This window comes from Mugil cephalus, chromosome 3 (genome assembly GCF_022458985.1).
Source record: "Mugil cephalus isolate CIBA_MC_2020 chromosome 3, CIBA_Mcephalus_1.1, whole genome shotgun sequence".
NCBI lineage: Eukaryota > Metazoa > Chordata > Actinopteri > Mugiliformes > Mugilidae > Mugil > Mugil cephalus.
Window position 1 is genome coordinate 12,445,355 of NC_061772.1, and position 24,340 is coordinate 12,469,694.

At 43.5% G+C, this 24,340-nt stretch overlaps 2 protein-coding genes across 5 annotated transcripts in view; one reads left to right on the forward strand and one right to left on the reverse strand.

Annotated features, from left to right (window-relative positions):
• Positions 1 to 1,203: 1,203 nt before the first annotated feature.
• On the forward strand, positions 1,204 to 19,310 carry esrp2 (epithelial splicing regulatory protein 2). Of its 4 annotated transcripts, none has more exons than XM_047581653.1 (16): positions 1,204 to 1,342; positions 1,514 to 1,666; positions 2,088 to 2,216; positions 7,203 to 7,316; positions 7,499 to 7,613; positions 7,779 to 7,874; positions 8,295 to 8,349; positions 8,838 to 8,948; positions 9,496 to 9,628; positions 9,920 to 9,962; positions 11,312 to 11,613; positions 12,273 to 12,506; positions 13,154 to 13,352; positions 14,517 to 14,718; positions 14,819 to 15,014; positions 17,855 to 19,310. In XM_047581653.1, the coding sequence occupies exons 2-16, from the start codon at positions 1,535 to 1,537 to the stop codon at positions 18,014 to 18,016; spliced, it is 2,223 nt and encodes a 740-aa protein (XP_047437609.1). In that variant the 5' UTR covers positions 1,204 to 1,342; positions 1,514 to 1,534; the 3' UTR covers positions 18,017 to 19,310. The 4 variants fall into 4 exon arrangements, with proteins under 4 accessions (XP_047437609.1, XP_047437612.1, XP_047437608.1 ...); XM_047581656.1 differs by lacking the exon at positions 1,204 to 1,342 and adding an exon at positions 16,140 to 16,240 and having other exon boundaries at positions 1,349 to 1,666; positions 17,855 to 18,002; XM_047581652.1 differs by lacking the exon at positions 1,204 to 1,342 and having other exon boundaries at positions 1,349 to 1,666.
• Positions 19,311 to 19,753: 443 nt separating this feature from the next.
• Positions 19,754 to 24,340, reverse strand: part of nfatc3a (nuclear factor of activated T cells 3a) — a 55,291-nt gene continuing 50,704 nt past the window's right edge. Inside the window, exon 10 of the mRNA XM_047581651.1 lies at positions 19,754 to 22,606. Coding sequence (XP_047437607.1) covers positions 22,530 to 22,606 — 77 coding nt within the window. The 3' untranslated portion in view covers positions 19,754 to 22,529. The remainder of the gene's footprint in view (positions 22,607 to 24,340) is intronic.

Here is a 24,340-nt window from a genome sequence, read left to right on the forward strand (position 1 = left end):
TAATTCAATGAAGGGAAATGAACAGGTAAAAATGGCCTCAGTGCATTCTGATAGCCTGGCCCAATAACAAACAAACAAAAAAACATATGAAGAGAATTAAAGATCAATAAAGATCAGCAGTTGAAAACATGTCATTTATTTACATTGCTGGCTACCGTTTCTCTGGATGTGTTTGTGTTTGTTTTACTTTCATTTCCCCCTTTTTTCTGTCCGTCTGGTGCTGTAAAGTCTTGTAAACTTTACATAACCACATACATAACGCAAATCTATAAAATCATTTAGAAAGAAATTGTTACTTGAGGGAATATGTAGTAAAGCACATCAAGTAATGTACATCACATGAGGGAAAGTGACAATTTTCCTCAGATAAAATCAGCTTACAAGTAGCAAAATGTTATTTTAAAATAACTGCAAGCTCAAAATGTGTCTGCAAGCTCCTATAAAATGAACGATCATACCCTCAATGTGCCCTCAAAGATCCCATAAGTCCCATCAAGTGTATGTTTTTTATTTGCTTGTTTGTTTTTCACTCAGTAAATGAAGCAGTAATTGTATACAGGTCAACCAGTGAACAATTAAACAGTTAAATCAGGTGTGTGAACATTTGGGCTAATTCATTTACAGCATTAACAGAGGAGAAGAGCACATAATAATCATCTGATGAGTTCTGCAGACTCATTTGGAGATGAATGTTGTGTGTGGACATATGTGTTTTGAGTGCCAACATAATTCTGTTAAAGAAATACAATGACAAATACACGTCCTTACCCTAATTAAAAACACTGACTCAGCATATACTGTATGTTCTCAGTGCAATATAATTGTTCTGGCATGTATTTCAAAGTTGGAATACTACTGTTTAATGCAAACTTATTTAACGCAAACTATATTTACTGGAAGCCAACATACCTTTACAAAACACAGTCTCTTTGACATTATTCAAAAGTTTGTTTATGTCAATGACTGTTACCATTTCCCCCTCCACTGTCACACAACAGCAGGCTGCAGGGCTGTGTTCTGACTGTGCCTCATGTAGGTTCCTCTCAGCCCCGTCTTGTTAGAATACTTCCTGATTCAACAGAGCCAACCAGCCAATGAGGTCGCTGCAGTCGGGGCAGCGTCCCGCCCTCACCTTTCCAAACCAGCCAATAGACGACGCCGCTGTGCCTCTCCTCGAGCGGAGGCCGAGCCACACAGGTAACTCCGGAAAAAAAAATAGAAAGGAGAGGAAAAAAAAATCCTCGCTTGTTATGGAGTTCGAGTGAAAGAAACGCGGATTTCCACCCTTCTTTACCAGTTAAACCAGTATCTCTGGATAGAACACACTCAAGTACAGCAACAGGTAGAGTCTCTGACCGCAAACTCTTCCGTGGCTCCTCTGAAAATAATCTCCCCCTTTTTTCTCTCTCCGTTTATCTCAATTGAGTTTCCAGCCCTTTTGTTCGCTCTCCTTATCACTTGGAAAAGGTGAACCCTCGTGTTATTTTTATTTTAATCTTTGCTTTAATTGTAGTTTTTACCCTTGTGGTCCCTGATGGCTTCGCACAGTGATACTCTGGTGGTGTTCTTTGGGGCAACAGCTGGTGCAAATGGGGGTAAACTGGGTTCGGATGAGAGGGAAATAATTCTCTTGGTGTGGCAAATTGTGGATCTACATGAGAAAAAGGTACGGACCTTTCTGACCCCCTTCGTTCGTTGTACGGTTTCTTATGTAGCCAGAGTGTTTGTGGCTTAATGTCTACCTGTAGCGGAACAGTATGTTTGACATTTAAACCAACACGGTGTGCTCTCTGGAGCTTTTCTCTAACGCCAGCTAACGTCGTTAGCTCACCTTTTAACAGGTGTGCGGCCAAAATTTAACAAGCAGGTGAGAGGTGTCATTTCACCTGGTGGAGAAAAACGCACTTTTTTGGTTTAGCATGTCAGCTTCTCGATATAAACAACACTTTTATTGACAATTATGCAACTACATTGTCAATTGTTTGACTTTTTTTTATTTTAAGAATAAATTTCCTGTATATTCCTGGGGGCTAACGCCTGCCATTTGCACTGTATTCTGCAACATGAAACGCTAAATCCTTTCACAGGTCGGGAAGCTTCACAAATGTCTCGTCAAGCCGGACACTTTGGAGCTGACGGAGCAGTGTAAAGAGGAGACAGGACTGACTCTGGATGAAATCATTAAAGCTGAGCCCCTGGACAAAGTTCTCCAACAGGTGAGTCTCACTGGTCACTTTGGCTGCGAATCATTTTATGTATATTTATGTGTTAAATGAAAACCACAACCGCTCTCAGCTGTCGCCAACACTGGGAGAAACCCACAAGCTTATTAAAGCCGAGAAAACTTTCCTCTGACAGTTTTTGCCCAGAGCGGGATGTGACACGACAAGCCTCGCTGAGTATTAAGCTGTAAGCTAACGTGAGGAGGAGCCTCAAGTTTCCCACATGACCTTTTAGAAAAATGGTCTTCCACCTGGTTGAGATGTGTCATTGGCTCGGCCCTGACAGTTAAACTGCGCTGACAGTTTGTAGCCGCTCAGGATCGAGGATGGGCAGAGCCGGGGGTGTCTGGAGATAAGCAGTCGCAGGTCTGGTCTTGTCTCGGGCCTGATGGGTTGCGCAGACATCTGGATGGCGGAATGTTTACCTGGGACCGCACCTCTGTTTTAGGCTGCAGGACAGACGGGAGGGCAGGCCTCCAGCTATTGGGCCTCATCTCCAGCAGCAGGTTGCGGCGCTTGTTTATGACCAGGATGTGAATTTGTTTTCTTGGTCCTCCCTGTCAGGAGGTGTGCTTATGTGGTCAAACGTGTTTTTCTGCTACCCTTGAGCTGCAAGAGTGTTTGAATGCGCTGTGCGCACCTCCAGTGTTGTGTAGGTGTTGATGTTAGTGCAATGTTACTGAATGTAATGCGTGCACTAACAAGTTTTTTTTTTGGGAAACCCAGTTACTGGTTTGTTGTCTTGAAGTTATTCCTGGGCCTTTATAGCAGTGATGCTTTAGAGGATATTATACTTGTGTGCATGAAATACAAATGTCCAAATTCCATGCGAGTTGAGTCTAGATTTTCACGTCGTTTGGATCTCATACATACAGAATCGAGGAAGACTACAGCTTCAGCCCCTCTAGGTTAGGTTGTGTGCTGAACCTTTAAATATTAACCTCAGCAATCAGTTGGTTCTTTTCATACCTTTACTTTCTCTCACTATTGGACACACTTTTCTCTGTTGATACAAGGAAGGAAAGAAAATGCAAATTCTTCACGAGAGTTTGAAGCGATTTATTGAGCTGTAGTTCGGAGGCATGTGACTCATACTTGTTTATTTTAGATGAGGTGGCCGATTCCGACTTGCTCAGCCATCGAGGGGAAACGAGCAGCCGCCCTCCCATTGGTGGGCTCGATGTATTGACCCGTGTGGTCTGAGCCCCCAAGGACGTCTGTTGCCTTTCTTTAGTGAAAGATTTATTAAGGCAGAGGAGGCTGGAGAGATTATCAGGGCTGCTCAACACACAACTTACATGCAGTGCAACACTTTATACATCATACTTAGACCTGTGTGTGCTTTTGAATGTTTACGTATTGGGTTCATCTGTGAAAGTGCATCTCTTTCCATTCTTGTCACCATGGCAATTTTACTGACATGTTTTGAACTCTTTGTCCAATTATAAAATACTGTAAATGACCCAATTTTAATTTGTAAAATTTCTATCAGTACATTTTAAGATCCACTGAAAAAAAACATTAACAGATTGATGTGTAAAACTGCATTGACAACATCCTAGCATCAGGAAAGATGGGTTACGACTGTAGCTTTGACAACTTTATCATGTCACAGTTCCACATGGCACATCTGCAGTTCATTGTGCACAGCAGACTGATGGATTGTGGTTTATCTGTTGTCAGGCTGTTACTGGCTGCACGGGCTCTGCTTTAGTCTGGGACATTGACAGCATGTTGCAGCATGTGATGTGAGACTCAACTTTACACACATTGTTGTGAAAACCTGGATTCATGTCCCCACTAGGTAAAGAGTTTTAGATCATAGTCTGAAATGCTGACTGCCGGATTTGGTTACTTATGTTTGTTGCCGATTTAGAAAGGCAGCCATGTTTTGACGCGGCTCAGATGATATATCGCATCAAAGAGGGTTTTACGTGATTTGGATTTGAGTAGTTCAGTGAAAAGATGAATAAAGATAAAACTCACACATTTGTGGCAGGCCAAATCTGTGATGATACTTTTACTCATCATCACAGCTCTGCTGGGTGTGTCTAAAGATTCCTGGGCTCAACTCCAGTAGTTGTTGCAAAATACAATATTTCTCCCATTATTTTTGCCTGGCCACAAATGGTGCAACGCTCAGTGTCACAAAATGCACTGTGTGTGAAGTGTGTGTTTAAATAGTTGCCCACGGCGACTGCCCTGACACTCCCTACTGCTCTTATCGGAGTTTGTTTCAGCCACCACCACCACCACCCCACCTCAGCTCTTCATACAAACAGTCCAGCTACACCGGAGAGCCAACTCAGATAGGACCACGTTCAAAGGCCATTCCTCCCCCTCTTTGGAAATGCCTCTCAGAGGGAGAACAAGGCTAAAAGTTCCACCAGGAATAGGTGTGTTCTGTAATAATTTTGGGAGAAACAAACGTTGATGTTTAAATTGAACTAAGTTGTGTTACTCTGGTAGTGAAGTGGTGTTGCACGGAAATTGTAACATGGGTCAAGATACTTTAAGTTGGTAATGAGTAGCAGAGCCAAGTGTGCCAGCGCCAGCGGCCTGATAAGGAGGTTTGTTTCGTGAATCAAGAGCGTCATCTTGTTTTATTGCAAAACGTACAGTAGATAAAATGTTGTATTTCATAAATGGCACAGGCACAGTCCGTTCTCCTAAAGCCACCGCTAGAGTACGTCCACTGAAAATGAAATAAATCTCATTTAATGTGAAGGCACTAGTCTTTTTTTTTTTTTCTTTCTGTGGTCATTTTGTGACGTTGGCTCAGTGGACCGTTGTATGTTATCAGTATGAGATTTGTCTTGTCTTTAGCTTGTTTGCTTAATTCAATTGTGCTTCTTGACACTGTGGAGAAAGGCGCAGGGTGTGTCTTTACCTCTTCAATAACATTTGCTTTTCTCCCTGTAATCCGGCTTTAGTAATGCGCCAAGGTGGAGCTGCATGCTCAGCTATGAGCAAACATTTGTCCTGTTGTCACTGTAAACATGAAATTGTACAGTATGACTGAGCTTAAAATGTGCCGCTAAGTTAATCTACGAAACTCCAAGTGTTATAGTTTGGAATTTTTGTGTTTACTGTTGGACATTAAAAGCTTCAGATAATGAGCTTGATGCATGCAAACCCTTGAGTGTCAAATAAACAATAAGCTTATTTATGAAGAAATTAAGTCATGGACTTTACGTTGCGCAATATATTTCTAACCTTATGTTTACAGGTAATTATGCGTGTAATGATTAACGCTTTGGCCAAAGATATTTTTTATCCTAATGAAAAATGAATACCAGAAATGGATTTTGATAATTGTTGCACCTTTCAGTGTTCATGCGCCCTTTTAAAAGTTAAGATTTGCTTAGCTGAACACGATTATATCATCTGACCAATGTTTTTAGTTTGATCTATTTGTGCACTGAGTTTATTGGGTGGCGGATGTCACCAGTTGTTGTTTCTGTGGTGATGTTGTTGTCGGTTAAATACCCCCATACCTACTGTATCAAATCACCAGGTAAATGCTGCGGTTTCCCTTATTCAGTAGCTCTGGTTCTATAAAAAGTGTCCGCACAGTCTTGTTTTCCCCAGTGTAGAATTTGTGTTGTTGGAGGTGATTTGTGCTGTAAATGCATTTTGGAGCATCTCACCACTGACTTGTTGAGTGTTAAGAAGTTCTATGTAACTAGTTTTAATGGTAATAACAAGGCTGTTTTTCTCTTTAGTGTTCATTTTTAGTGACTCTTCAGTGTTTTTCTCCAGACATCCTAACCCCCCCTTAATCTAACCCTGGAGCATTTGTTCCCCTGTTAGTAGCTGGGGTTGCTAAATAGCCCTGCTTTTCTCTCTGACTGTTAAGGAGCGTGCCCTAACACGCACCTCTAATGCTCTCTCACTGTTTGAAGGTCTGTCATACGTAGCCAGTGGCCATGTGAAACAATGTCACTGAGTTTAAGGTGATCCCACATCCAGGAGATCTGACTGCTCTTATGGAGATGACTTTCGTTGTTCTGGGTAGTAACAATGTAAACAAGCAATATTCTGAAGTGACTAATATCACAAGCATTGTTGTCTCTGTCATGTTGCCCAGAGAATAATTATAACCTGAATTGATTCATCTGATGACCAGTGTTGGACACCTGGGCTGTGGCATCAACATGAGACACTGTAGATGTTACATCTTGGTCAAGTTTATATAATTACATTTTACGCTATTTACTCATCATTATTCAAGAAAATCAGTACCCAGTAAAATGATATTTTTCATCATAATTTACTGTGCCAAGCACTGTAAATAAATGTGAGTGGATATTGTACTTCACCAGAGGATTTCAGTGGTGTCACTGTGCTGCTCTCAGTCTACTTGATATTAAACAGAGAGTTGGCCGTCAGATGCTGCCAACAACAAGTTGACACAACACAAAAAAGTAAGGCTCATTAAATGTGGTGCTTAAACTAAACACTTATATGTGGGAGGTAATGGTATTTGGGACGGAGTGCAGTATACAACGTTTAGTTTAGGTGAAGTGGAGACAGGTTGGACTTGTATGGGCTGTTTTTACCTTTTTGTCTTGCTGCAACTGTTGGTTGTGCAAAGAGAAAACTGTGATCTTGTGATTAGCGGTGTGATCATTCCTGTCCTTCATGTGCTCCCTCCCTCACTAGGCAAACACGAAAACCTGTTAGACAACCCTCATTCTTAATGAGAAACCAACAGGGAAATGTCAAATACAATACAACCTTCACTTTTCTACCTTTAGACAGTGGGATTCTCATATTTGCTTTGTGGATGTTCTGTCTGAGCCATATCTGACCTTTATAGTATCCTGTTGAATACAAGTTGATTAAAGTAATCAAAAAAAAAATAATTTAGTTTATTTCATATGTTTTGTTTTCAGTTCTGCATTCCTGGAGTAGATTTCAAAAGCTTAACTTGTCTCTTTTTATACCGTCCCCCCCTTTTCTTCTGTGTCACTGTAGTTCCAGCAGTCGGTGTCATCAGAAGTAAAATGTCTCGGCAGGAACTCTTACACACTGTGCGTGAACAGTCCCCATATCATTCGACAGGCCCTCCACCCCGAAGCTTCCAAAAAGGTAATCATTTTCCTCAGTCTTCTTTCCCCTCCCCAACTCCAGGCACGTGTCTGGGCAGGTACATGCCCATACATTTCTGATTCAAGAGGAAAAAAAGGAAAATGTTTGAGAAAGCTTTTTGTAACTTTGACGTACATGCTATTTCACCTGACCCCGTGCTTTTTGTTTTTCTTGCTCTCCAGAACCTCGTCCTACCTGAATGTTTCTTTTCATTTGTGGACATCAGAAAGGAGTTTCACAGATGCTGCCCAAATGCCGGCACTGTGCAGAAGCTCACACTCGCCTCCATGTTGGAGCGTATCCTTTGCTAGTCTGACCACTACAATGGGACAGTATTAAAATCTGTAACTGCAGGTTATATACACAAATTTAAAATGAGAAGCACAAAGTTATTACAACAGAAAACGTGGACTTGTCAAAATAACAGTGAAAACTGGTCAGCTTCCTTAACCGCGTGTGAAGATGTTGGTCTTCCTGCTGTGTCAGAGCAGCTGATGGGGGCGAGGGAGGTGGGGAGCATGGTGCAACTCACCCTCAGCATCCTGGCTGAGCCTTACAGTAAGTAACTACCAGACTTTGCTCTTTAAATGATCTGATGGTGAACATGAACAAGCTTAGTAGCTGACGGTAACGTTTGTGCACAAAAAAGCAGAAACGTACGTGCTCCGTTGGCCTGGAAGCCATGACAGTCGATATTATCATGTGTGTTATGAAGCAGCAGAACTTATTAGATGTTATTATCAGAAGTTACCGATCTGCGGGCAGGAGTGTGATGACTCCAGACATGTTTCAGTGCAGATAAATTGAAATGTTCCAGCTTAATTGTGACAGCCCCCTCTGGCTTTACCCCCTTAATAACAGCCAAGTACTGTATATGGGAGGTATAGATTACAGGAATGCAGAGCGCTCTAGACTGACACCACAACTTCAACGATCCACATTCAGTAATACAGTTCTATATTATATATTTTTTCTTAGATCACAAGTTCTCCTGTGTTGAAACAGTGAAGTACAAGTTTGACTCCGGCACATGGTATGTACAACTTTTACACTATTCATTTATTTTAGTCTGTGTTTGTGTTTTTTCTTGCCACACCTGTTAGCCAGTAGCTAACCCTGTTCAGACCTAAGGCTCTCAGCATTGATTACAGCAACAAGGAAACCACAAGTGTGTTATTAAAGCTGTCCAACTTTGCCATCAAGCGCTTACCTGGATATCCAGTAGCAAAGCACCAAATCATGCAGTTCTCAGACAGCCAAAAGCCTATCGCCTTGACAACCCTCTGACATTTAATCATGGGAGTGTGTTACTGTGTTAAGCACTCACTGTGAGTGCCCTTTGTCTATTCGATCTGTGGACAATTTGTTCAAAGTCAAGAGTGATGGTGTTGGTGTGTTTTTTTTTTTTGTTTTTTTTTGTTTTCCCTAAATCCAATCCATCTGTGGAAATGCTTTTAGTAATGTAATTATTGTTCCTTTTAATGCCACAGATGTTTTTGTTTATTTCTGGTTTTTGTGCAGCAGTAAGACGGAGCCAGTGGACAGTGAGACGGTGATCAGAGCACGGGGGCTTCCATGGCAGTCCTCAGACCAAGATATCGCTCGCTTCTTCAAAGGACTCAATATTGCCAAGTATGTTGCACCTAATTTGTATCTTCAAACAAACACAATGTGCACATTAGTCAAGGTACAAACCTTTTTTTTTTCTGACTTTCGATGTGTTTCCAAAATCTTGGTTGAAAAACACAGGACTCATTTTTCTGCTGCTTGTGGGTATTGGAGAACAGCACTAATCCTGTAAAATACTTGATCTAACGCGCTAAATGATGATGAACATTTTAAACATATCGACTAAAAAGCAACTTGTTATCATTGGTGTGTGTTAGCATACGGACATTTTGCTGAAAGTACAGCAGCAAGACAGAAGATGTAATTTAGAAATAATGGTAGCATGACTTCCTTAGCCATACCTGCCCATGCCACCAGTTTTTAACTATTCCAATTACAAACATGGTGAGAACCCTTTTTATCCCTGTTAATCCCACTTCTGATGACCTCACAGTCCTGAGATAGGTGTGAGACTGATGGTGGACAGGAGATTTCAGGTTTATTCCTAACTAGGGATTCGTATAATTAATTGTTCCAATGCATGAACATTATCTGTGCACTTGTGTTTCAGGGGTGGTGTGGCCCTGTGTCTGAATGCTCAGGGCAGGAGGAACGGAGAGGCCTTAGTTCGCTTTATCAACTCGGAGCACAGAGACCTGGCCCTGGATCGTCACAAACACCACATGGGCAGCCGCTACATAGAGGTACAGCTAAGTCTGCTAAATTTGGGCTGCTCTCCTCAATACTTGTCTCTTCTCTTCAGTCAAACTGAATGTGTTAAACGCCTCTTTAACTAAGTATGACTAAAGTATTAAGAGATGAATACCATCAGGTCTGATGACGTAAAGTCCAGTGCTGCTGTTTTCCTGCTGTCTGTTTTTATTAGACTGAAGATGTTTGACTTCTTTAATTTGAAGGGTCTGTATGTTAGCTCTGTTAATTTCAGTTTGAGTTGATTTACTGTTTATGACTAAATCCCATTTCCTCTTTGTCAGGTTTACAAGGCCACAGGAGAGGAATTCCTCAAGATTGCTGGAGGTCAGATTTCAGATCTCTCCTCTCCTCTCCTCTCCTCTCCTCTCCTCTCCTCTCCTCTCCTCTCCTCTCCTCTCCTCTCCTCTCCTCTCCTCTCCTCTCCGTATGGTCATAGTGACAGACTGTGTCTTAGAAGTGAAGTAGTATTCCACAGCAGTAGAAGTACAGCTTTTAGTGACTTTAGACTCAGGGGTCTCCTTTGCTCTTCAGCCCTCTCTCCTGTTACCTGTGCCTTTGCCTCATCCCAGTGACTCTCTAGCAGCTTATCTCAGACTAATGAAAGAAGCTTTGTGAGGAGCGTCCCCCACGCCCCCCTCCATCCCTTCCTCACCTCTTCTTCTTTCGGTCAACCCCCTCAGAGGCCAGTCGGAGCCAAATCACTCAGGGCTAACAGCAGCTCACCTGTTCAGTTCAGCCTCCAGCTCCACTCCCCTGAGGGAGAGAGGGCTGACGCTCGGTGAAAAGGCCGATACAAAGGGGGTGTGAAGAGACAAAGCTAGAGCCTGGGGCCTCTGGACCAGTGAGCTGCAGCCGCCAGTGACACGGGGCACAGATTGCAGACAAAGAAACAGTCACTAGCAGCGGATAGCTTACAGTAGCTGCTAGTCAGACCCTGGACTTTACTCAGATGAGTTAAGATCAATACAGATTGATAGCACACTGGACTTTAAGCAACAGAACACACACACACACACACACACACACAGTAACACTGACATAGCTTAGACATTTTTTTGACTTGAGGCAATGGTGCTTGTTTACCGGAACTTTTATATGTTCACATCCACTGAGTTTACTATCAGCGGAGGACAATCATATCTTGTGATGACTCATTGAAATTCCTGATCTGACTGGACATGTCGTTTACCAGAGTAGCCTAATCAAAGAAATTCTCATTGTTGAAACTAATCTTATCTGAACACGGTGTGTCGTTAGAGCACTTATTTGAACAGCACTTACTTGTAAAAAGGGGTTGCCTTGGAGATGAGGCAAGAGTGTTTGTTTTTATCGTCTCCTTTTGACTGGTTAGATAAGTTATTCCTATCCTCTTTTTTTTGCAGTAACGCAGAGTAAAGAGTTAAGATCATAAACAAAGCAAGTCAACTGAATTTGAATGTGACACAGCGTTGGCTTGTTGAATGACTGATTAACATTAAAATAATGATACTTCAAATAAGAAAGGAATGTAAAATACTTGACTGTAAGTACTTATTTTATACTTTGTAGGGCATATAATCCTGGTGCAGATCATGCCACAGCATATGTATGGGAATAAAGCCTTGGGTGCTAGTGTCTGGGAGGTATCAAGTAGGGAGGTCCTTATTCATTTCTGCTGCCCTCTGTGACTCTAGGTACATCTAATGAGGTGGCCCAGTTCCTGTCCAAGGAGAACCAGGTGATCATCCGTATGCGGGGGTTACCGTTCACTGCTACGCCCCAGGAAGTGCTGTCCTTTCTTGGCCCTGAGAGCCCAGTTACAGACGGTGTTGAGGGTTTGCTCTTCGTCAAGTACCCTGACGGACGCCCCACTGGCGATGCCTTCGTGCTCTTCTCTTGTGAAGAGTACGCTCAGAATGCCCTGAAGAAGCACAAGCAGATCCTGGGGAAGCGTTACATCGAGCTGTTTAGGAGCACTGCAGCTGAGGTGCAACAGGTAATTTAATAATTTCCTTCTTCTTCTTTTGGGTAATACTCTTATTTTGGTCATAGCATTAAAAAACAAAAAAGCACATCATGTAATTTTCTTAAGAATACAGTATTTGGGCTTGTGTAATGCTTGAAGAGGGGAACTTGCAGCAGTAGTTTTGTACTTTGACCACAAGCATACCATGGCATGAATTTCTCTAGAATTTCAAAACTAAACCACCAGTAAAGATTGACATAGACACAGTTTTAATTCCTTGTTATTAAGGCTCTTTAAATTAGTGATAAATTAAGCAAGACCTCCTGCTTCTCCTGCCAGTAAGGTTTTTCAAATAACTGATGTCATGACAACCCAGAGAAGTAAGCAAACATGGTATCAAAACTGTGACACAATAGTTAACACACAATCCAGAGGATTTGAGTTTGAACAAAAGATAATGATATAATATGCATATCATTTTGATCCCATTAGAAACTCCTGTGATCTTATTACTTGCGTTGACCACGCTTAATTCAACCCTTGTTACTTTGTCCTGTCTTGATCTTTGCATTGTCAGTGACTGATGACATCACAGGACAGTACACAACTACACAGCTTATGACCTCAAATTCAAAATCTGTCCTTTACACTTGGGAGAAATAATCCTAGAATTATTTTGTACTCTCCAGGTCCTGAACCGCTACATGTCCACACCTCTAATCTCCACACTGCCCCCTTCACCCATCATGCCTGTCCCGGTCCTCGCCACACCTCCCTTCCTTCCAGCAGCCAGTAGCACTCGGGACTGCGTTCGCCTCCGCGGTCTGCCCTACACTGCGGGCATTGAAGATATCCTGGAGTTCATGGGGGAGCACACCGTTGATATCAAACCCCACGGAGTCCACATGGTCCTTAATCAACAGGTGAGATTAGTGCAGACTTTGATCCAGGGACACATCTAACTGACACCACGTGTTAAATCTAGTTTTAAGATATACTGTGATATGTAAGAAACTTTACATGCATTAGAGACATTTAAACAAAGGCAAAGGGATTCATCCAAATGGCCTCTTTCATTCTGCAGAAGCCTGAAGAAGCCACTTGGGTTAGTGGTGATCAAGAAAACCCAAAATAGTCCAGTAGCAGTTATTGGTGATATTTTACAGACACGGCTTGAATTACAGAACTGATTTATAAAAACAGAGCTTATAAACAGTACAAAGCTCTTTGCTTTGTGCTGTTTTATAGTGATCACTTGCCGTATAGATTTACATAGATACTTTATTTTTCCCAAACTGGGAAATTTAACAGTTGCAGCAGCAATGTACAGGCACTCACACCATACATCCTATATAACAGGAAAAAACTCAATCTACTATTTATACAGTATTTACCAGATTATGGAAATAAGTGAATAAAAGGAGGGAAAAGAAATAATGTCCAGAGTGTTATGTGTCACATACAGATGAGGAATTAAACAGGCGTATGGATTGAGGAAGGAAGGATTTCCTGTAGCGTTCTTTGAGACTGATTATGCTTTTGTTTATTCCTCCTTCGTTTCTCTGTGCAGGGCCGGCCCTCCGGTGATGCCTTCATCCAAATGAAGTCGTCTGACAAGGCGTTTATGGTAGCCCAAAAGTGTCATAAAAAGACGATGAAGGACCGTTACGTCGAGGTGTTCCAGTGCTCGACAGAGGAGATGAGCATCGTCCTGATGGGAGGAACCCTGAACCGCAGCGGCCTTTCCCCCCCACCCTGCAAACTTCCCTGTAAGTTCTCCCCACGAACAGAGATGAAGGCAGAAATGAACACAACATTTGTCAACTATTCAACAGAGGGGCATTCAGTTTCATGCAGGTGTTCCTGTCCAGCTCGGAACGAACTGCAAGAAATGAAACTTACCGTTACATAACTTCTTGTACACATTTTCTGACCAGAAATATCTGCAACACTTACATTTCAGCTGTACTTTGTGATTAGTACAAATTCACTTCCTTTTCCAAGTTAAGCTAAGACGGTAAACAGGATGCTGTTGCTAGTTGCAACATACACAGTGTAGAGTGCGTTGGATGCAGATTAAACGATGTACTTTGCTCAGTTATGTCTCATATCTGTCTTTGCTGCTGGAGATTAGATTGGAAAATAGTTTTACATATATCTTTTTTATGTCACTGATTAACCAATTGACTAATTTTATTTGTTTGTGCGTGATGGTGAAGTTGCATTTATCTTTTATCTCTTATAACTAGAGTTGAGGTCATACTGTGTATATTTCTTTAATATATATTCTTTATCTCATAATTTTACCTTAATCGACCCGGGAACACGAGGTCAGGAGTGTTGTTTGACTGTTAGCTGGTTGGCACTGAGGGAAACCACAGCTGCTCACAGCCTCACACAGATAGTGGCTGTTTGACTGTAAATCCATCCACTCTGTTATTTTTACATTTCAAGTATTACAGAATGAAGGACAGCGTAACTTTTGGAAATAAAATACTTGTTCTCGAGAACAGGCATTTGTGACGTAGAACGAGAAGTTATGACTAGGCTTTTGTTACAAAATATCTTTCAGTAGATCCTGTCTGATAGTCTGAAGAACAATATATTAATGCTAGCTTTGCAACTGGTTATTGTGTTTTGTCCTACCAGTCTTCAAACCCCATGACGATCAGTATAGCATGAAACACCGGCAAATCCTTTCATCTGTACACATTTTCTAGAAAAAGGGACTTGTCAGTATAATTGCATAACATGCTAACTTGAACGTCAGGTTGCTCAGGTTTCATGTCTCCGTGCCATTGTTGTCAACACTTGGAAGAATTTTTATTTTTATCTGGCACAAGTGTCAATAGGACCAAATCACAACATAATGTTCGTACTTGCTTGACCTCTGTCAGGACTGTATTCATTCATTTGTTTGTCTCTTTCTACAGGTCTGTCCCCCCCCACAGCCTACGCCGCCTTCCCCACCCCCCCGACCCTCCTCTCTGAGGCCCTCTATCAGCCCCCTCTGTTGGCAGCTCCGAGACCCCCTCAGACCAGCGCGCACAACCCGGCTCACACTCTGGCCTACTACCCCCCTCAGCCACATCTCTACATGAACATGAACATGAACTACACAGCCTACTACCCAAGGTCACTACAGCAAACTAAGCATGTGTAAAAAAAACAAACAAACAAAAAAGTACCTCATCTTACCTGTTTGCTTCTTTCTCTTCTCATCCTCTCCCTCCAGCCCCCCAGTTTCTCCCTCCACAGTCAGCTACTTCGCGGCTCCACCTGGAGCGGTGGCAGCAGTCGCAGCTCAGCCCCACCCCGCTGCAGCCGCTGCCTCCTCTGTGCTGCCCCAGCCCGGCGCCCTGGTCAGGATGCAGGGTCTGCCCTACAATACTGGAGTCAAGGACATCCTCAGCTTCTTCCAGGGATACCAGGTCAGTACATGCAGAGCTGAAAGTGTTTGTGTTTTGGGGAAATGTGTTAAAAAGAGAGGATCAGGAGAATGTGAAGCCATTTACTGCAAACGCTTTTTGTTTATGGTGTCTGGTGTACTATTAGTGTGTGAAATGGACACGCAGGTTCTTCCTCCAGAAGACCCAGCTCTTAGTGATAACAATGGGGGAGGGGGTTAAATGCTGACCAGCATAACTTTGTTAGTGTTTCTCTGCATTTGCTGTGTCGCTAATTATGAACTCGTACCAATGTCTGCAACCACATATGATGAAGTTTCTATTTGTTGGACCACTGGGCCCATTTCCATACTGCTCTTTATTTAAAAAACAAAAAACAAAAAGTCACATCACAGTACTGTTCAGTTAAGGGACATGTGTACACTTGTGCTCTCCCCCCTCCTCTTTGCTTCCCATATTTATTGCTGCCAGCCCAAATTAGGTGGAGTCCCCTGAAGCAGATACGAACCCTGGCAGGTGTGGCCTCCGACAGTTTGCGAGTTGAGGAGGGGAGGGGGTGGAGGTGGAGGGATTGTGTTGCTGTTGTTGTGACACAGAGCTTGGGTCTTCTTTTGGTCTTCGTGGCTCTTGTAATCTAATATTTGTACCATACTTTTGAAGTTTGCGTGTGTGGGTTTGAGCAAATGTTAAGTTCACACCAATTCTGAACAGGTTTACTGATGACGTTACGTACTGCGACAGAGAAATGTCAAGAGTGTGCATTGTGTGTGTGTCTGTGTGTGTGTTTGAGAGCCGACTGCCATTCTGACTGTTGGCTGAACTATTGTAATCGTATCCCTAATGGAGTGTGTTCGTTTCTGGCTGCGTCTCTCACTGGCCCTGGGTGAGAAAAGAGTTCCCACACCAGCACTGGTCTCCTTCCCCACACGGTCCCCGATCACTGTGTAGTCCCAACGCAGCCTGTTTGTCAGTATATGGTGTGTGTTTGTGTGTGTGTGTGTTTCTGGTTTGGTGTGTTTTTGCATTCTTCCTTGAGAGTTTTTACACCTGCACCCTGTGTGTGTGTGTCTAAAACTGTGTACTGTCATGTGTGAAACCATGTGGAGGCCTCCCACCCTGACTGTGTGTCCATTATTATGCGTTGTGTAGTACGCCCCTGACGAGTACAGCGGCGTGGTTCAGATGAACGAACAGGCCAGGAGTCTGATTCAGCCCAAAGAATGGCTCTGTCTTTAGGGACTCACCCCAAGGTAAGAAGAGCCTCCAGACCCGAGAAGCTGAGCGGAGAGAGGGGGCATTTCCTACATCTATGTGTTTTGGCTTTTTTTTTTCCACAACATCCGAAACAGACGGCAAACACAGGCTGCCTGCAAGATGACAGTAAATACTGAAGTGGTGATTTATTGGTGGGTTGAGAGGTGGAAGCCTTTCTGAAATTTTCGGGTTTAATGTAGAGTGGGGATTCAGTGCATAATGAGATGTGATTACATATTTTAACCCTTAAATCACCAGTTGAGTGTTTACTGGATGGGTTCGTGTCAGATTACTGCTCTGAAACAAATGTTTTTCTGTTGGGAGTAAAACATGAAATCTAACACACACACATCAGCAAATTCAGACTCTAGATAGGAACGCACACACTACGGCACCTTCTGCTTCCTAAACAAATCTTTCTCACAATCGAGCTACTTCCTGCTGCTCTGTTACATGTGACATTATGAAATACTTTAAGTTCTTCAGATTCACATGAAATCCTGTTGTGGCATCTCAGGTTCATAAAGTTGTGAACCTGTCACTTCAGTTTTAAGCTTTATTTGTTTTAACTTCTCTGTGGGAGTCCTGTCACTTGATTCCCACTCTAAGGCAGGAAGTTTGGTTGCGCCAGTACCAGGGTTTGACATTGCCCCGGTAACAGAACAAGCATCTAATATTGTGCCTCTTAGTGTTTTGAAAGGAACTAAAATGCTGTAAGGTCAGAAAGACGACGTTAACATTTTATACACTAGTGGAGGATACTGTTCTACAGCAGAGGACAATAAATGTCCTGTACAGAACCAACTGTCTGCAGGTTTTTTTTTTTCTCCCCTACTCAACTGAACACAAGTTCACTCACTAACCTCAAATCACTCAGGTTTCATGTGCTGGATTAAAAGCCTGCAGATTTTTGGCACATGATCAGCCTCACCTGTTCTACAGTGATGCTGAAAAGTGTTTGTAGAGTTTCCCTCAGGGAGAGCTGAGTACTTTACAAAAATAATGAAGTGCCATCTCACTCGTCATTCAGTTTTAAAACATTTAGTGAGTCGGCTGCGTCTCTGACACAGCTGCTACTTGGAAGATTCAGGGTCACTGTAAATGGACCAGCTCCTGTGGAAATCTGAGCACTCCTCATGAAAATGGTTTCCTCTCCGAGGCTCTGCAGCATGATTCACGTAGACTTGATGTTTTTTTTTCTCCTGTCGCCTACAATGTGATCAGTGACTTGTTTCATGTTTGCATGTCTTAAGAAATCATTTAAGCATCACGCTGGATTTCGGTGCCAGCTGTGAACGCATGCGAACTAACGGATGATTAATGTGTGTGGTGTGTGAGAACCTGCCTTGTGGGTTTCAGGTCTTTAAGAACAGCATGTCCTCTGCTTTCACGCTTTAAACGCTGCTCATTAATCCCTTTCTTTCTTCCCTTTTGTTCTTGAGTGACTCTCTAACTGGACTGGTTTGATGAGATGAGTTCTCACTACATTATTCCTCCTCGGCTTCCTGGGCGCCCCCTGGTGTGCTACTGCTGCAGCTACATGTAGATCAGGCGACTAATTTCCTCGTCTCTTTTTTTTTGTTGTCGTTTGTTTTTTTTTTATTCTACAGCTCCAGCCAGATGCCGTTCTCATCTTGTACAACTTCAGTGGTCAGTGCAGTGGCGAGGCCCTGATCACCTTCCCTAGTGAGGAGATGGCCAGGCAGGCCGTAGCCGAGCGCTCCAACCACCCCTTCTATGGCCAGCAGGTCCACATGGTCTTCTGTAACTGACGTGTCCTCTGTCTCTGTCCAACTCAGTCAATTTAGCATCCTCACGGACGCATCTCTCCAGCTCCACTCGATCCCAGCGCTCGTCACTGTAAAACCACCTTTTCCGTAATCTGCTATTCCTGATTCCCACCCGACACCGCCGCCCTCGACACTCCTGAAGCTACTGTTGGAGGTTGGCCGTCCACAGATGAAGCGCTCTTTAAAGTTTCATGTCGGCAAATGACTTTGCGGATGTCGTGTATAGCATTTCTGTGTAGTTGCACCTACTGTAATTACTGGTGGTGGAGAAGAGATGTTGTGGAACCTGGAGGAATATTGAAATGTATATAGATATGTGTACCCTCCCCCCTCCCTCGTCCACATAAACCTGTACACATGTTCATCCTGAAATGCTTGAGGCTGTAAATCACTACCAAACACAATAGTTTTCTGTACATTTCTAAATTGATACTAGTAACCACTACATGATTTAGACTTTTCTGTGTATGTGAACCTTTGTTAGCTCTATGCAAACACAGCTGTGTGTCTGCGCAGGCTTGTTATTTATACTTTGACGGCCTTCAGAAAGCAGCAGTGCCATTGAGAAGAGAAGAAAAAGCCATACAGACTGACTTAGACTACTGAAACAACAGCACCTCTGCACTCTTCAACTGTCATGAATTAATCTGATCTTTGAGCTTCATGGACTGATTCCACACTACGCCACAGTTGGGCCAGTGTGTCCAGCTAAAACATAACCTAGCTATTTGTTATGTTTTGTTATTTTTCTGTAAAAAGCATTTAAGGTTGACACACAGCATGTCATCCCATTTTGAAGCACTACAGATTTCTTTCTGCTTCAAAGAGCGAAGGAACGGAGCGTCTCAACCAGACTGGCAAGACAAATTAATTCTATTTTTATCAATTTCATTTCTTTACAAAAGCTGAGATTTAGTTATTAAGTGTTAAAGGACGTAGGTGTTTCCTGAACTGTTTTATAATGACCTACCTGAGCTACTGTATCGCCTCCTTTCTTGTTTCCAGACTATAGCTATCAGTCTGTAGTTCCTGTATGCTTTAGTTGCTGCTTCAAACCACAGTACTGTGGAAAACTGCTGAGTTTTTCCCTGTGACAGGTCTGCTGTCTTAGTTTTTCATCTTTACTGTGCCTACATTCCCCAGAGTGCAATGCTGGCCCAAGTGAGGCTCGGTCGGCCTCTGGCGGCAGTGGAAATATTTCTTTTGTTGCAAGTTTGACACTTGCATGAATTTAGATCTGTGTATAGGCTGTAAACAATAAACATGTTGACACTGATCTATGTTTCAGTTCTTATTCCGAGATCACTGATGATGTCACAAGGTTTATTTGTCGCTGTACTACTATCACGCTGACATATAGGGACGGCTCACAGGTTATACCCTACATCTCCATGAAAATGTTCATAAATGTCCATTTTAAGGTGAGCAGCGCAAGACACATCTTCTCATTAAGTCACTCAAGTCAAACTAATGCACATTTCCAGTAACTTCCTATTCTACCGCTGGGGGGCGCCAAAGTAGCATACCTTATTAAACATTTTTATTTTTTTACTTTGTTTGCACAAGTATTTTAATATGTTTAAACAAAACACAAGTGGAAGTACCTGAGTAGGGTTGTCTAACCCTTATAATCTAATAGAAATCCTAAAAAATGAGAGCAGACAAAAAATGAAAGGTGTCTTCAGGGAGAGATGAGGAACAGAGACGCGGGGGCGTGGCTGAGTTTTCTGTTTTATTGACATACACTACTTCAGAGCCTACAGTATGATGCAAGGTATTATTCCCTTTGAATAATTTCAAAAAGCACTGCAGTCTTAAAAATTACAAAATTTGAAACATACAAAATATACAAGAAATGACAATACAAGGCTTGGTAAACATCAGCTAAACCTGTATTTCCCTTTTATTTTACAAAACAATTTCATATATATCTATATATGTATGTATATATATATGTATATATACACACATATATAAATCTATCTATATATATAGATTATATACAGATAGACGTATATGTAGACACTCATGTCCCCAACCTTTTAGGAATGACATCCATTTCAAAGTATCAAAAATAGAGTTGTACAGTCTCTGTTGCTTTACTATTATGTAAAATGGGAACATATTGTTCGGTCTTTGGTTGTGACAGAAGAAGACGGCAGCCAGAGTTTACTGTCAATGCTGGTTTTGTTTGGTTTTTCCTTTTTTTTCTTTTTCAAATAGCCATCTCCCTTCTCCCACCCATCCCTCGCGGTCCACCCTGTGCCCCTAAAAATCCAACAGAAGTAATAATAATAATAATAATAATAATAGTTACTGACTCACGTCATAGTCATGGGGGGTAATAATCACCCGAGAACAGCATACATACAGACACACTGACAAACTGGTTTTCAAACAAGAGTTAAGGCATCCTAATAGTTTACATAATGACACGATACTCTCACTATCAGCTTTGCTTTTCCTGTGGAGTTCATAAGCGACTCTACAAGTACTTTATAATCTCATAATTCCTATCTCAGATTTGCTGCTGTTATTGTTGCATAGCCTAAATACGTGTGTACTCCTGTTGTCGAGAATAAACTTCCTGTATTCTGTACAGCATATTTGGTACGATCACCAACCATTCATACACACACACGCACAGACACACACAGACACAACTGAACCGTAGAAGATGCTCCACCGTGTCCTCTACAAAGCTGACGGACAAATCCAGGATGCTCAGATCAGAGTCAATCAAGCCTCTAACAACAGGTCTACTCTCTACTTCTACAGGCATCGAGGTCTTTTTTTTTTTTTTTTTTTGTGTGTGTTTTTCTCTTTTAAAGGCATCAGGCATTAGAATTCGAATGCATAGCAGAATAATTTTCACCTGGAATCTGACTTCAAAACCGCAACAATCCTCTCAAGCGCAGGAGCATCGTTGTCAAGCTTAAGGCGGAAAAAAGCCAACGGGAATCTTCAAATCAGAATCTGTTTGCGTCCGCGTCACGTCCGGAGACGCGTGTTATTGCTGCACATCTGTCAGGACGGGAACGCGACCGAGTGCGGCGTCGTGAGGAGGAGGAGGTGCAGTTCCGGGAACCGCTCTGGAGAAGTCTGCGATCGTGAAATCTGGACTTTGGGATTTTGCCTTGTTTAAGGGACACAATACATGAATTCAATACATAGACACTGTTTCTTTTTTTTTTTTTTTACGTATAAAATACTTTGTCAGATCATTTCCCGTTGCATGTTGCCTAGGCTGTCACGCCGTTAGAGGCGTGGTGGCTGCTGGGAAATAGAAGGCACACGAAGGCCCCTGGGAGATTGGGGGAGTTATTGCAAGAATGAAAATTTCCGAGGCAGACGGCTCTGTCTCCGTGGACCAATAGAAACACTTCTCTGTCGCACAGAACCGACGGGCGTCCTCATCAGACCGCGTCCGCTTGACCCGACTTGCAGATCTGTTTCAAAAAAGCGTCATTGTCAAACTTAAAGCCTGCTGTGCAAAACAACAACAACAACAAAAAGCTTTCGCTACCATTCAAAGCTGCTAAAAGTTAATAAGGCATTTGTTCAACTTGAAGAAGAAACGCGGGAGAGAGAGAGAGAGAGAGAGAGAGGGAAGGGGAGGTGAGGATTAATGTACAGTTATCTACACGGCTGCAAGGACACGAACTAAAAGTTGTGGAATGTTGCAGATCCGAGACCAGAGCTGCTTTTATCGTTTAAAAGGGACGAACAACAAGAGTGCGTGGACGCTGAAGTGGCGTAGCCGGACAGAAAAGTTCAACGAGACGACGTGAAAGTGACAGGTTCTCTTTTTCTTTTACTGGTGACGGCCACCGCGATGGTCTGAGCGCCGTAATTAAACTTCATGGCTAATAGTTGAAATGTTTTTCAGTCACACTGTTGCTGATGTCGACTCAAGCTAACTCGCAATGTTAAGGAGCATTCTGGGAGTTTGTGTTTTTTTTTTTTTTTTTTTTTTTTTTTTTAAAACAACGGTGCCTGAGAAACAGCCTCCTGAACAGAAAGCCAGCTCTGGCTCCCCCGTGACAACACTGCGCACCCCTGGGTGTCGCTTATTACTACGAGTGACGAGACGGATTCATTCATGAGGGTCGATGCTGGTGAGAGGGCGACGACCACGCGCTCCGCTCCGCTCCCTGACGAAGGAAAGGTGGGACTCCAGACTCACAGAGCTGATTGGTCGGGAAGACAGCGGCGCTTTGAAGGCTCTGCGTCGTCGCCGTCGCTCTAACGTGGACGTGGCTACGGTTTGCACTCCCGCTCCCATTTCTGTTATGAATGCGCGGGAGTTCTGCGTCTACGTCTCCGAAACGGGAGAAACGGCGTAAATGAAATCAGTGTCTTGGACGTCCCGAGAGGTTTCGGCAGATTCTCTGTCTGTTCTCTGTAGGAGCTGGCTCCATCGTAGAGCTGTGGGGTCTTCAGGGTTCAGAGCCGGGGGGGTGACGGAGCGCGAGCCCACGAGGCTGCGTCCCACCTACGACTGGTTGAGTGAGGACGGAGGACCGTGGGTGCTGGGGGACTGGGACATGTCTCTGCCGATGATCTCGTTAACTGCAGAGACAAAAACAAACAGAAAAAATAAACGATTAAAAAACACATTTGACATTATTTAGTGTGGAAGTGTGAAACTGGGAGCATGTCCATTTCTCTCCAGCAGAGGGCGCTGCGCGTCCACACTGAGATTCGCACAAGATTGAAATATCAAACAGCCAGAAGCTTAAAGTGGAAAAAACTGAAAGAGACTGGCAAACTCAAAGGTCACAAAGTCACGGCTCTGACATGAGATATAATCCCTCCTGACATAACAAATGAGAGAAACTATTCCGTCCGCCGACTGCGCCAGTTTTCACCTTTGTCCAAGAAACGGTGCAGCAGGGAACACTGGCTCCGGCAGCACCGCCCCTCCACAGGCGACCCACCAGCGAGGCGGCCCATTACTTCATTAGAGCTTTAATGGCGGTTCAGTACATTTCCTCAGGCCCCTTCGTGGGGTTTGTGAGCACGGCGAAAAGGGCCTGCGTAAAACCAATCCATTGTTAAAAACATGCTGTCGAGCGCAGAGAGGCACTCAGGCACGGCGAGGTTAATTACTCCACCGGCTCAGTAGAAATAAATAACAGAAAACCCGTTCTCCTGCGCTGCAGCCTGGGTTCGGGCCGTGGTTCGTGATTGGCTCACATCTGCTGCCTCCATTCGGCGCTCACCAAGGGACCACAAGAAAAGACAGCAGGGAGCTCGTAAAAACTGCAGCCGTGAAGTGCATTAACTTCAAATGCTGTGACACGGGGAGGGAGACGTGAGGACGGAGGGAGAAAAGGCTTTTACTCGGTTGAAATTTATGGAAAATGTTTCGTTTTTTTTATTTTTAAATTCCCCGCACGGTGACACGTCTGTGACTCGTCGTTCGTGTGGTTTCCCCGAGTGTCTCAAACGCGACCATGACAGGTCAGAGCGTCGCGGTGCAGAAACGAGGCCGGGCGAACTGGTTTGGGAGGGTGCAGGAGGGACCTCTGGCCCAGTTTGACATCGGTAGATTTACAAGCAGACTTGCCCGTACTTGACTGTCTAAACACGACGTGCTGCTCTCCGTCCACTTGTGCAACCGTGCTGTAAAATCAAAGATTCCCCCAAGACACAATTAACAAATGTTTTACTGTAACTCTGTAGAGGAAGAACAAAAAAAAGGCGGCAGGAGGGGGGGGGGGTGACTCAGTCAACGATGAGCAACTGCACCCAACTGAGTGTTTCCCGAGAAAAAGAAACTGCATTTAAATCTAACGAGAGAGCAGCGCGCTGTGACGCCGTGAACGCACGAGTGCGTCGCGAACTCGGTGAATTCAGTAATAATCCTCGCACATGCACGGTTTCATTCATCGGGCTGCAGCGCTCTCTAAGTCACTTTCTAAAATGATTCATTTGTCTTCTGCAGCCACGGGACCAGCCGCTTTAATTGAGCGCCTCTCTCTGTGTGTTCATTATTTGTGTTTTCTGCTGCTTGCCTTTGTGTCTGGCCACCATCACTCACATCATCCTGTTAGCGTGGGAGGCTCTTCCTTTCCCATGTCAACCATGTTCACACACACACACACACACACACGCACACACACACACACACACACACACACACACACACACACCCTGTCACACTCGCAGCACCACCACGCACTTATGAGACTAGCGTGTGACTATCAAAGCAAACATTTACCTCTTGTGTACACGGTGCAACGCTGAGGTGTAACATACGACGGCTTGGCCGCTTGATTGCGCCGATTCCCTGAGTGAGAT